Raw genomic sequence first — 13,860 nt, forward strand, 5'->3', positions numbered from 1 at the left:
CTCTCTCTCTCTCTCTCTCTCAGTGACCTAGGTTTAACTCCCTCCCTTTCAAGAATTGAGGAACAATTTGATGTTTCCCCTTGATGGACGCATTGTCACTATCAATCAGCTTACTTTATTATGAGCTATGTCACAAGGTTCATCGAACTTTAACCTTGAGGTTCGAATTTTGGCGAACCTTAAAAAAAATTGAGGTTCGACGAACCTCGTAGCCATTGACCAAGTCCATAGATCAAAACTCATAACTTCATGTCACAACTCAAGCTTGTAATTTATCCTTACATTTTCCATGTCTGTGATAGCATTTTTTATGTTTACTAATGTTGATTTCTTACTATTTTATCCTATAATTCATTTTAAATATATATATATATATATATATATATATATATATATATATATATATGAACTTAATGGCAAACCTCATCCTAACCTCATCAAAAAAATCGAACTCAAACCGAACCTACTCATTGTCGAACCCAAATCATGTGACATTGAGTATGAGCTCACTCATCCATGAACGCTGACAATGTAGTCCCCACCGTCAAGCAAAAAACAATTGCTCTGTCTATGCAGGATGTTGGCCCTGGACTCCTTAAACACTCATCTGCACTTGGAGTCTACAATGATGCCCCTCCTCGCATACCACTGAGTACCCTACAGTGTATGTGTACAATCACCAGGATCTGATCATCTGTCACCTTCACTAGGGTTAAAGAATTGAGGAACGAAAATTTGTCTTCCTCAATTTCCTTAAATCCACACCCAAATAAAATAGAAGAGCACTAGGGTTAAAGAATTGAGAAACGAAAATTTGCCTTTCTCAATTTCCTTAAATCCACATCCAATTCTTTTCTTAGATAGATTTTTACTCCTAGACTCCATTAGCCCTAGATTGACGAAGGTACTAGTCCTATTTCTATTAGAATAATACTATTTAGTGTTTAATGCTCATTCTTATTAGCTGTTGCTATTTTTATCATTTTAGCAGTTTCTTAGATGAAACTGGTTGTTTCTATTTCCTAATAGAAGCTTGATGTTTCTATTACTGTAAATATCTCTGTATTACTTATTGAGCTACATTCTGCTCATGTAATTAATTCAATTCATTGATTATGGTATCAGAGCACAGGTATCTTTCGAAATAATTTTTCATTACTTGAAAAATTCTGTGGCTCATTTCGAAATTGCTCTTGGAATCTGAAATTTTTTTTTGGGGCGTCACCATTTGCTGTTGCGGTTATAGCCTGTGGATCTATCCGCAGACGCCAAGTGGCTGCATTCTCTGCTGGTGCTCTCGTCAATGCTACGTGCTTAGGTTTCTTAAGCGCATCACTGTTCTCTGCGTAATAATTTTCTCTACGGCTGGGAGTCAACGTGGCAGCGGAAGCTGTTCCAGCTATCTTCAGTTCAGGCACGGGGGACATCATTGCGACTTTTCTCACCAGATCCACACGCATCAATTTTGGTAGCAAGGAAATCAGTGGTGCGGGTGTCGAGAGATCACGCGTTCGAGCCATCGAAAGAAGTTTGACGCTTCTCCGGGACGATTAACGGCGTATCACACGTCGATATTCTTTATCCCGTGGACGTTACTGTATTTCCCAGAGGTGTGCTCCACTTTGTCCTCAATGTTGGCAGCGTGGAAGCTGATTATTTGTCTGCACTTAACAGTGAAAATTCGGGCCGATGCTTCTTCTTCTCGTTCTTGTTATTTCATTTGAAGAGGTCAACGGCAGAATCGCCAACGAAATTGATGGTCACGATTCGCAGAACGCAGGCATCCATTCCTGTACGAATTTATCAGTCCATATATGATTTCCAGGGACCTCATTCGACTGAGTTTGTTTGCAGGGGTTGATAATTAGGAATTGATCCGTGTTCCTAGAGTTGAATCTTGCCTGTGTCACTGTTTTCTTTTATGACATTTCTGGTGAGCCGTATTTTGACTGCGTGCAGTCCGCAATTTCTCCATAAACAGTGAAAAATTTGTGGATAAATCTTGTGTCACTAGGCGTGATTTCTTGTTGGGGGGGGGTACAGCTTCATTCTCATTCTCAGTTCAAGCAGATGTGTGAAAGAGACTGCTGCGTGGTGGAGCTCTTACGACAGATGACGTAACAGGTATCACGTATCAAGTTTGAGTATATTTGTTTGTTGTGGGTACTGCTGAAAGCCTGTGAGGATTTTTGCCGAGTAAGTTATTTTGGTAAAAGATCGTGCTATATATAATTTCTTGAACCCGCCTCTCAGATCGATTTCTGGTTATATTTTCTATTACACCAGCACCTGTCAGATTTTTGTCCAAGATCAGCCGGCATCTGCATTAAAATCCGTGCTGGATTTCTTTGGTATTTTCTGTGTCTTGGGAAACGTGCAAATGGCTTCGCTAACCAATCTGAAGTTGGAAGGCAGTCAGCACTTTAATGGCACAAATTATAACATCTGGAAACAGAGAATGTTGACCATTTTTTAATATAGGCGTCTTGACCAGCTTGTTTTGGCCAAAGAGCTTCGTCCTGGTACAGCTGGTATCGCTCAAGATAAGTTTGATGATCGAAATCGAGAGGTTGTTATGCTTCTCAAACTTTCTGTCACTGATGATCAGTTACCGCAGATTCCTTCCGGAAAAACAACTGCTGAAATTTGGCAACATCTTAAGGAATTGCACGAGACATCCGACAAGAGCAGAGCTTTCTTTCTCAAGAATCAGCTATTCTCCATCATGATGGACGAACATATGTCTTTACAGAAACATCTTAACAGGATTAAAGACATTCGAGATCAGCTCGAAGCCATTGGTCAGACCATGGAGGAAGAAGATATGGTAGTCATCACTCTGAAAAGTCTACCGAAATCTTATGAACACTTCATAGAAACACTCAACATTACCACCACAAATGTTGATCTGAAGCTTCCAGAGTTATGCACCAAACTCCTGCAGCAGGATCGTTGGAAACAACAGTTTGGTAGTGGTGCTTCATCAGTGTCCTTGGAAAATGCTTTTGCTGCCAAATATCAGTCCTCTCAGTCCTTTCAGCAGAAAGGTTCTTCTCAGCCTTTTGATCTGGCTAGGAAGAAAAGTGTGCAGTGTAATTACTGTCACAAGTTCGGCCACATGAAGAAAGATTGCCGACAGAGGATCGCTTTTGAATAGAAGAAACAGGGAGGGCCCCATCAGACAGCAAATGTTGCAGAACATTCCGAGCAGACAGATTCTGCCTTTTACGCCTTTATGGCTAAAAGGTCTTCAGATCATGTCCCGTCTTCTGCCTGGTACATTGACTCTGGTGCATCACGCCATTTCTCTCACAGGCGTGACTGGTTTATTGACTTCTCACCTTTCAGTGATTCTGTGGTATTTGGGGGAGGTGAAAAGTACACAGTGGTTGGCAGAGGTACAGTTCAGATCCAGTCTGGTGGGCGCACACTCATCTTCCTGAATGTGTACTATGTTCCTGGTATGGAAATTAATCTGCTGTCTGTCAGCCAGATTATGAGGAACTCTCCTCAGCTTGATGTAGTGTTCAGTGCGCACAAGTGCTCTATTATCGACAGGGAGACTAGTCTTACGGTTGCTGTTGGCCTAGAGGATCATGGTCTATACAGGCTTCTTGACACTGGTGATTCTCCAGAAGTGGCTCTAGTAGCTCGTGTTTCTCCCATCACCACTCTGTGGCATCGGCGATATGGGCATCTAAACATGCAGTATCTCTCTCAGCTTTCTTGGGAGGGACTTGTGTCAGGGTTGCCTGATATTCAGACTCAGCAGTTGGGAGTATGCGGCGCCTGTCAAGCTGGCAAGAAACATCGGTCTTCATTCAAGGATGGAGAATCTTGGCGCGCATCTGAGGTACTCCAGTTAATTCATGCTGATATTTGTGGTCCTATGAATACATCTTCCATTACTGGTTGCAAATATTTTTTGCTTATTGTAGATGATTTCAGTAGAAAGATGTGGATGTATTTTCTAAAATATAAATCTGATGCATTTAGTACCTTTCAGAAGTTTAAAACCTTAATTGAAAAAGAGTCTGGCTGTAATATCATGACTCTTAGGATAGATAACGGGGGGGGGATTTTGTTCTTCTGCTTTTTCCAACTTCTGTGATACTCATGGCATCAAACGCCAGTTAACTACACCCTACACTCCTCAGCAGAACAGTGTTGTCGAACGCCGCAACCGTACGGTTGTTGAAATGGCTCGTTCCATGTTACAACACAGGAGTGTTCCGAACAAATTCTGGGCTGAAGCAGTATTCACTGCTGTCTATCTTCTTAACCGATCACCTACTCAGGCTGTTAAGGGGAAGACTCCCGAAGAGGTTTGGTCTGGCCGTAAGCCTAAGATCAGTGACCTAAAAGTATTTGGCTCAGTTGCATATGTTTGGATTCCAGCTGCTAAGCGCTCTAAGTTGGATTCCAAAAGCCAGAAACTCATGATGACAGGGTACAGTGATCATCACAAGGCCTATAGGCTGATAGATATAGCCATTGGTCGTCTTAGCTTCAGTCGGGATGTAGTATTTGATGAAGACAGAGGATTCTTTCAGTCTTCTCCTTCTGAGTAGTGTTATGAGGATCAGCCTCACAGTGTTCTTCTTCCGGTAGGTCCACCTGATGGGAGGGATGATGCAACATCAGTATTTGATAATACACTACCTGAGCTTCCTCCGGAAAATAACCCTCCTCTTGCTGCTCCTATTGTTCTTGAGCCTTCTCCACCTCCTCCTGATATTGGTTCCTCTACTCTTCGGCCTAAATGGTGGGATAAAACCATTGGTGATCTCCAGGATAATGAGCTCCTTGAAGGTAGAACTTCTAGACATAAGAGCAAACAACAGTCTACAGTAAAGTTTTCTCTTATGGCTAACCTACACAGTATTTTTGAGCCTCAAACCTATTCAGAGGCTAAGGGTACATCTGAGTGGGAATAGTCTATGAAAGCTGAATTCCAGAGTCTTCAGAAGAATCAAACGTGGACCCTTTCTGATCTTCCTACAGGGAAAAAGCCCAACAGCTGCAAATGGGTGTATAAAGTGAAATACAAAGCTGACGGAACCCTAGACAAGTATAAAGCTCGTCTTGTTGCTCGAGGGTTCTCACAGAAGGAAGGCATCGACTATGAAGAGACCTTTGCTCCTACAGCCAAGATGAGTACCATACAGCTTGTCCTTGCCCTAGCAGCTCAATTCAATTGGAAAGTTCATCAGATGGATGTAAAGAGTGCTTTCCTAAATGGTGACTTACAGGAAGAAGTCTACATGACGCAACCTCCAAGATTCAAGGTTGTCGGTCAAGAACAGAAAGTGTGTAGATTGGTTAAAGCACTCTATGGATTGAAACAAGCTCCTCGGGCTTGGTACATGAAAATTGATTAGTATCTGACAGATCATGGCTTTCAGCGGAGCCCATCTGATGCAAACCTGTATATCAAGCATACTGGTGATGATATTTTGTTTGTGGTTCTCTATGTAGATGACCTTATCATTACTGGCAGCTCTGCACATTTGATCCATGGGATCAAACAAGACTTATGTAGCACCTTTGATATGACAGACTTGGGACTTCTTCATTACTGTCTGGGGGTTGAAGTCTGGCAGACTGAGAACAACATCTTTCTATCTCAATCCAAGTATGCAAAAAATCTTGTGCACAGATTCAAAATGCAGGATTGCAAACCGGCCACGACTCCTACGGAACCAGGGCTCAAACTTTCAACTCAGTCATCCTCCCCCCTTGTGGATGAAACTTTATTCAAGCAATTAGTAGGCAGCCTCATCTACCTTACTGCCACTAGACCTGACATCAGTTTTGCAGTGAGCTACATTTCCCGCTTCATGTCAGCTCCTAAGGCTGATCATTGGATAGCAGCAAAGCGTGTGCTATGATATGTGCGTGGCACTCCTGATTATGGACTCCTATACACTCGAAGTTCCGATCCTATACTCAGTGGTTACACAGAGTTTGACTGGGCCGGTTCGATTGATGACCGAAAATCTACAGCTGGGTATGTGTTTAGTCTAGGATCCGGTGCTGTCACCTGGACTAGTAAGAAGCAGTAGGCAGTGGCTCTCTCCTCAACAGAAGCAGAGTATCGGGGAGCAGTTAAGGCATCTTGTGAGGCAGTTTGGCTTCGACGTATGCTTGCGGATATGCATGTTTCCTACTCCCTTGTTTTGTGATAATCAGGGAGTGCTCAAACTTGCCAAGAATCCAGTCTTTCATGAACGAACAAAGCATGTGGAAACCCATTGCCACTACATTCGCCAGCTTGTTGAAAATGGATCCGTTTAGTTGCGATATGTTCCCACAACGGAGCAGCCCGCAGACATCTTCACCAAGCCTCTTGGTCCTGATAAGTTTGTAAAATTCAGAGGGTCTATTGGTGTTGTAAATAGATTGAGCATTAAGGGAGGGTATTAAAATAATACTATTTAGTGTTTAATGCTCATTCTTATTAGCTGTTGCTATTTTTATCATTTTAGCAGTTTCTTAGATGAAACTGATTGTTTCTATTTCCTAATAGAAACTTGATGTTTCTATTATTGTAAATATCTCTCTATTCTTATTGAGCTACATTCTGCTCACGTAATTAATTCAATTCATTGATTAATTTCTTGTGACAATCAGTGTTTTACAACCCGGCCGAGTCAACTCCGAAACGGCCGTTTCGAACCGAGCCAACACCAAAATTTATGACCCGGCCAGCAACCCGGCTCGGTTGACCGAGTCAACTATGACTCGGCCGAGTCATAGTTGACTCGGTCAACCCGGCCGGGTCCGTATTGACTCGGCCGAGTCAAAGAACCAACGGCTGGGCAGCGTAAAACATGAAAAAAATTAACTTTTTTTGTGATTTTTGGTAAAGTGCAATTCAGTTTATGAATTCCAAAGGGTAATGGTAAATTGTTAAATGCTTTTGGGGTCCATTTCCCCCTCCCAAACCCTATTTAAGACAGCCAAATGCTCTCATTCACTCACAACAGTCTTATGCATTTGAGTGAGAGTCTTCTTTGAGAATTAGTGAGCAGTTCTTGAGCTTGTTTTGGAGCAGCAGTGAGGAGTCTTGGAGGAGCATTGTAGCTGGAGTGAGGAGCTTCTTGGGCAGCCATTTGGAGCAGCATTGAGGAGCTGATTCTTGGAGCAAGCTTGAGGAGGCAGTTTGTGCCTGGAGGTATTTTTTTCCACCTCTATAACTCTGTTTTTGCTTAGTAAATTTTAGGTGCATATCAAGAAAGCTTAGAGAGTGTTTTTTGTCAAATAAATGAACATTGAATCAATTTTTTTTTTTTTTTCATTTTCAGATTGTTTTCCTAGTCAAAAAATGGCACCTAGAGCAAAAGATCCTGCTTGGGCATATGTTGAAATGGTTGATAGTCAGATGCATTGCAAGTTTTGCCATAGGAAAATTAAGGAAGGTCCTGGGGGGATTCATAGGCTGAAACAACACTTGGCAGGGATTAAAGGCCAAATTACCGCATGTCCCTCTGATGAAATTGAGGAGATTAGAAAGAATTTGGTGGCCAGCTTTGAAAAATTTAAAGAAGATAAGGCTAGGCAAAAAGAGATACAGGCTGAAATTGGGAGGAAGAGGGAGATACAAAGAATGATGGCTACCAACCCCCACTATGATTTTGAGGGTTCTTCCTCTATCCCTCAAACTGAGGCATCCAACCCTTTCCGTTATGTTCCTCCCTCTTTTGGTTCTGTTCAAGATAAGGGAAAGGGTAGAATGAAGGGTGATGTGACTATCAAAAGTTATTTCACTCCCTCCTCTCCATCAGATGCACATGGTCCTGAAGCTAGTAAAGGTCAAATTCAGCCCACTTTAGATGACCATTGGAAGAAAGAATTGAGGGAGACTGCTTGTGACTACATAGCTAGATGGTGGTATGATGCTGATATCCCCTTTAATGCTGCTCGTTCACCATATTATGAGCCTATGTTTGATGCCATATACATGCTGCTGGAAAAGGCTTCAAAGGCCCTACTATGCAAGAGCTAAGGGGGTTTCGTTTGCAGAAAGAAATTCAATCCATTAATGAGTATTTGCAAGAGTTCAGGGACTCATGGGCAAGAACAGGGTGTACCATCATGTCAGATGGATGGACTGATCAAAGAAACCGTACCATCATAAACTTTCTTGTCTTCTGCCCACAGGGAACCATGTTTTTAAAATCAGTTGATGCATCTGATAAGGTAAAAGATGGCCACTTGTTGTTTCAGCTATTGGATGAGGTTATTGAGGATGTGGGGGTGGCTAATGTTGTTCAAATCATCACAGACAATGCCTCTAACTATGTTCTTGCTGGTAAACTGTTAGAGGAAAAACACAAGACCATCTTTTGGACCCCATGCGCTGCACATTGCATAGACCTCATGCTTGAGGATATTGGAAAATTAGATTGGGTCAGAAACACTGTAGATAATGCCAAAAGCATAACAAAATTTATCTACAATCATACACTGGTTTTGAGTCTCATGAGGAAACACACTGGAGGCAAGGATATTATTAGGCCTGCCATCACTAGATTTGCTACACATTTTTTGACATTGCAATCTATGCTTTCCCAACATAGAAACTTGCAAAAGATGTTTTCCAGTGATGAATGGAATCAAAGCAATTGGTCTAACAAACCAGAAGGCAGAGAATTGAAAAGGAAAGTCCATGATGAAACTTTTTGGAGAAAGGCAGCAGAGATTGTGAAGCTTGCTGAGCCACTAGTTAAGGTGTTGCGGTTGGTGGATGGGGAAAGGTTGGCTATGGGCTTCATTTATGAGGCTATGGATCAAGCAAAGGAGCAAATAAAGACAACATACAAGGATAGAGTGGCAAAGTATGGGCCCATTTGGGCAATCATTGATGAAAGATGGAACAATCAACTCCATCGCCCTATACATGCAGCTGGGTATTTTTTGAACCCACGGTATCATTATAAAGCTAAGGAGTCAGGAGCTTTGAGGGGGGAGGTCAGAGATGGACTGGTTGATTGCATTGAACGCATGATCCCATCGGAGTCTGATCAGCTGCAGATACATCAACAGGTCACATCCTTCAGCAATGCAACAGGTACCTATGGGAAGAACCTAGCAAAGATTGCAAGAGAAGCAGATGAGCCAGGTAAACAAAAATTTCAATTTTCAATTTCTTAATGGTTTTACAGTTTTACTTTTTTTATTAAAGACTAAAGTTTGCTAAATCATTTATAATTTGAAAGTTGATATAATTTGTAATTTTGTTGAGCTTCAGCCTTCATCTAACTCATAATTCATTACACTCCTATGTTTTTTGCAGCACAATGGTGGGAGGCCTTTGGTGGCCAGTGCCCTCAATTGCAAAAGTTTGCAATTCGTATTTTGAGTCAAACTTGCAGTGCATCTGGGTGTGAGCGCAATTGGTCTGTCTTTGAGAGGATTCACACAAAGAAGAGAAACCGTTTGGAGCAAAAACGGTTGAATGATCTAGTGTTTGTCCAATACAACCTTCGGCTCAGACGGAACCAATTGCTGAACAAAAGACCTGATTCAGATCCCATTGTGTTGGAAGACATTGATCCAACATCAGATTGGGTAGTGGAGAGTCGTGCACCAAAGTTTGATCCTGATGAGGATCTTGATGATCTTCAACTGGAACATCAACTTCAGCCTGTTCAGTTGAATGCAGATCCCGATCCACCAGCCTCAGTCTCACAGCCAGCAAGGAGTAGGCCTCCAGTTGTAGGTGCTTCCTCTGCTCAGCCACGACAGAAGCGCAGCCGCATATCTACTCTATCTCAGCTTGCATCTGCTGCACAACCTGCTAGTGGTACTGGCACCACTTCTACAGTTGCAGTTGGAGACGATGATGATGAGGAGGAGCCATGGGGCCCCTTGTCTGACTCTAATAATGATGATCCAGAGATTGGTCGAGATGATCTTGGCTCCTCTGGCAGTAGCTACTAGCCAGTAGTACTAGTATTGGAGTCTGGTCACCATCACAGTTTACTTTTGTTGTAGAGGCCATTTCTAGCCTCCTTGGTTATTTGTATTTTGTTTTGAGTCTTTGATCATGTATGACAGTTGACTATGTATTGCCATTGGGTACCATTTTGATATAATGGATTGGTTCATGAGCCTACTTTGATCATATGTTGTCTTCCATCTATATTATAATGCTGTGTGTTTGGAAACATGAATGAAAATCTTTAAAATTATGTTTAAAATATTTAAAATTATGTTTTTTTATAAAAAAAATAAATATTTAATGTATTTTTTACAACGACCGAGTCATTGAAATCGAGCCGGCCGAGTCATTACCGAGTCGGAGTCAGAGTCGGAGTCAGAGTTGTAAACATTGGTGACAATCCCTCAAAAACTCTAAATATTCTCATTTTTTATTTGTGTTAATGTAAATTAGGGCTCAGTTACAGCAAAATCATTAATTTTCAGCATTTTTTACCTTGGATATTATTGTAGTAGGGTTAGGATTGTTATGCATTTATTTGGAAAGAAAAACCAGCATAGATCCATCTCAAGTACGGATCTAACATGTGCCGAGAGAGATCAAATTTCTTCACATGCAAACTTTTTTAGAGTGCAAAACACAATGTGTTATTTTTCATTGTTTAAATTGTATTTTTGAATGCTAAATAGAGTATATATAGGACCAAATAAAAAATTTTAACATAAAAACTTAAATTTTTTTATTTAGATCAAATTAGTTAACATAGATCTTCAAATAGTTTATTTAGATCTCTTGTTGAAATATTTTTGAAAAGTATAAGATTTAAACATCTGATTCACACATTTTTTTTACTTCTAATCACTTTAGAGCATATTCATTTTTTTTAATTATAGTGGGCATTATTTTTCTATTTAGAACATAATTTTTATTTTTTGAAAAGTATAAGATTTATGCATCTGATTCACACATTTTTTTACTTCTAATTACTTTACAGCATACTCATATTTTTAATTATAGTGGACATTATATTTCTATTCAGAACATAGTTTATTTATTTTTGAAAAGGATAAGATTTAAACATCTGATTCACACGTTTTTTTTTTTTACTTCTAATTACTTTATGGCATATTCATTTTTTAAATTATAGTGGACATTATTTTTTCTATTTAGAATATAATTTTTATTTTAAAGGGGCATCGATGGACGGACAAAATTACACATCCCCTCACACTGGGCTGTAGAATGAGCCTCTTGGCTCAAAAAATATCATTTCACATGCATTTATCAACCACAAATTAGAGTTGACATCTAGGGTTAATTCTGCTGTCATATGCACTTTTAAACCACAGAAAATTGCTGTAATTATTTCCTCTCTTTACTTTTTATTAGCTCTAACTTTACACTTCTTTATCATAGATTCTAGAGCTTATCTTTATCACCGCTATACATTATTTGCATGTTGTAACCTGCTGCTTAAAAACCTATTTTATGACATCCAAGTATAATTCCTTGATTGCAAGTGTTTGGGAACCTATTTGAGCCTCTGTTGGTTAACCTACGTGTTCTAGAGCCATTGGAATCCTTGAACTCGCTCTCTAGAAATTATATCATAAATCACCCAAAACCCTAATCATTGCATACTTATCTTTTGTGGTCATTCATTGAACATTAATATAATTATCTTATCTTATCTTGGGTGAATCTTGTAGCATAACACTTAGGGGCCATTTAGCCTAAAGTCTAATTGGGTTACTCGATCCTGAAGATCTAATAGGAAGCCTCCCTTGTGGTGGATTTTCTCCAACTACAGAACAAGGGGAGTAATCACTGTGGTGACAATGGAGACTGTCCCATCATTGCACTCAATGCTGCTTAGTAAGGCTTTGCACTAATGTGCTACATTTTCATGCAACAAGTACCAAATCGGCCCTCTGGAGTCTGAACTATGTATATGGCAGAGTCAATATTGCTGGCAGTCAACTTGGCCAAGTTGACCAAGTCCAAGATGACTCAGACCACTTTTAAAAACTAAGCTTGCTAAGGGATGGGCGTAGGCTTCTTATAATTTGAAGTCCTTTTTGCGTGAGGTGGAAGTGGTGATGATCTCTTGAGGATGACACATGGTCCTTCCATTGACTTACTGTCACTAAGTATTTACTATTTACCTAATGCCTACTTAGCTTTTGGTAAAAAAGGAGTGAATAAGAAGAAAGCACTACACTGTAGCAAGTTAACAACCTTCTCAATCTAATAAGGGTGCATACTTGTTTGCTTGCCTTGTAAGGATGTGTTCTAGTATATGTTCCTTTATTTCTGTTTAGATTGCTTTGAGGGTGATTTACAAGGGTTTATTAGTAGCTATCTGGAAATCAACCATCCAGTGTCTGCAATTGTTCTTTCTAAGAAAAACTGCAAAGAAGGTGGTGAAAACGCACCAAAAAAAGTGATCACAGATGATTCTCGTCATTAATGATGAATGATTATGTTTAATTCAAATATAGAAGCTGACCCTTATTTACTTTCAATGTGGAAATTAATCATAGCATTTCAGCCTAGACTCCAAACCCTGAGACCTAACTCCACCTCCAAGGCATGCTTGAGATCACCAATGGCTTCATTTGACCTCCTTTCAAAACTTTCCAGGAAGTTAACAGGATCATCAAAACATTACAATTTACTAGCTGCATGGAAATCCATATCTGAGGGTAGATTTCGCATTCTTTAGCCAATTGTGAGTAACCTTTTATAATTCTTGCCATGAAGAGTTCACTCCAGGGGGTAATTTGTAGCATTCCCATTGTTACTGGTTACGACAGATTATAGTTTCAATCCATGTTATCCACAAAGGAGAATCAAGTGACAGTTGTCAATCAAATTTATACTTTCTAATCCAAGCTGCAAATGCATTATATATAAAATCTGCAAGATTCAAGGTGGTAAATACCATTCATGAAATCCCAACAGCTTAGACACAATTCAACCAAAATATATACCCAGCTTTAATGTGCACCGAGTTGAGACAATAGACCAGCAGCAACAAGCACAACTATTGGATGAAACCACACCTGTGTTTGTAACCTCGTCTTGGTAACATCAAAAGGAGTTGTAAATAATGCTGCAGTTGATCCTGCTAACCCTCCAAATGCAAGCTGCAATAGAGTTTGCCCACCAATTATTAGAAAAGGCTGTCCATTTCAAATCATAAAAGGCTTTGAGGTAACCCAGTCACCACATGCACTTATTGCATAGTCATTGTGAACCGGGGGTGTGTTATTTTTTCAACTTGCCAAATTTTCAAATTGAATGACCACTTTTTACTTTAAATAGAGAACAAGAATTACAAAGCAACTTGTCAGAGACAGATAGAAAATAAACCGTCTGTAAAGTGCCAAGGTGGGCTTGTGCACTATGCCTACGCAGTGCCAAATGCTTCAAACCCTCGTATGTATAAAACTGTCAAAGTCAAGAAATAGTACATGCCACGGGAACTTTAGCTTTATGGTATACACTACAAATTTTTCAGAAATAATGACCAAGAAGCCTAAATCTTTATGTTTTTCATTATGACTTAGGGATCTAACACTTATTATTGTCTCCTGTGTCTGATATAGGAACACAGTTTAGATTGTTATCTGTTCTTTCCACAATGCCTCTCTCACAAATCCCAAAAATGTAAAAGGGGGAAGAAAAGACAATCAGCATGTCAATCTAGCTAAAAGTTGATAACCCCACACGTCTAAACCATTCAGTTTAAAAATCCATGCACCTTAATCACAGACTGCGGCACATTCCTGCACAGAACTGCACCCCATCCAGCATATAACAAAGGGAATCCACCCTTCTCAAGAATGCCCGTTAATGCCTTCCTGCATAGAGTTACAAAACGTAAAAAAGCCATACAGATGGACTAAACT

The 13,860-nt window shown here is 40.1% G+C and overlaps 2 protein-coding genes across 3 annotated transcripts in view; one reads left to right on the top strand and one right to left on the bottom strand.

The window, feature by feature from the left end:
• Positions 1–13,860, top strand: part of LOC149148080 (uncharacterized) — a 170,793-nt gene that overhangs the window by 90,185 nt on the left and 66,748 nt on the right. The window lies entirely within an intron of this gene.
• The window catches only part of LOC149148081 (protein MITOFERRINLIKE 1, chloroplastic-like), a 101,090-nt gene that overhangs the window by 86,837 nt on the left and 393 nt on the right, over positions 1–13,860 (bottom strand). The window contains exons 2-4 of the mRNA XM_089439674.1: positions 13,713–13,812; positions 13,322–13,399; positions 13,012–13,095 (exon numbers count right to left, since the gene is read on the bottom strand). Of these exons, the coding sequence (XP_089295800.1) occupies positions 13,012–13,095; positions 13,322–13,399; positions 13,713–13,812 (262 nt within the window). The remainder of the gene's footprint in view (positions 1–13,011; positions 13,096–13,321; positions 13,400–13,712; positions 13,813–13,860) is intronic.

Source organism: Pinus tabuliformis, chromosome 9 (assembly GCF_031772625.1).
Source record: "Pinus tabuliformis cultivar Carrire ecotype Pingquan chromosome 9, CPIR1, whole genome shotgun sequence".
NCBI lineage: Eukaryota > Viridiplantae > Streptophyta > Pinopsida > Pinales > Pinaceae > Pinus > Pinus tabuliformis.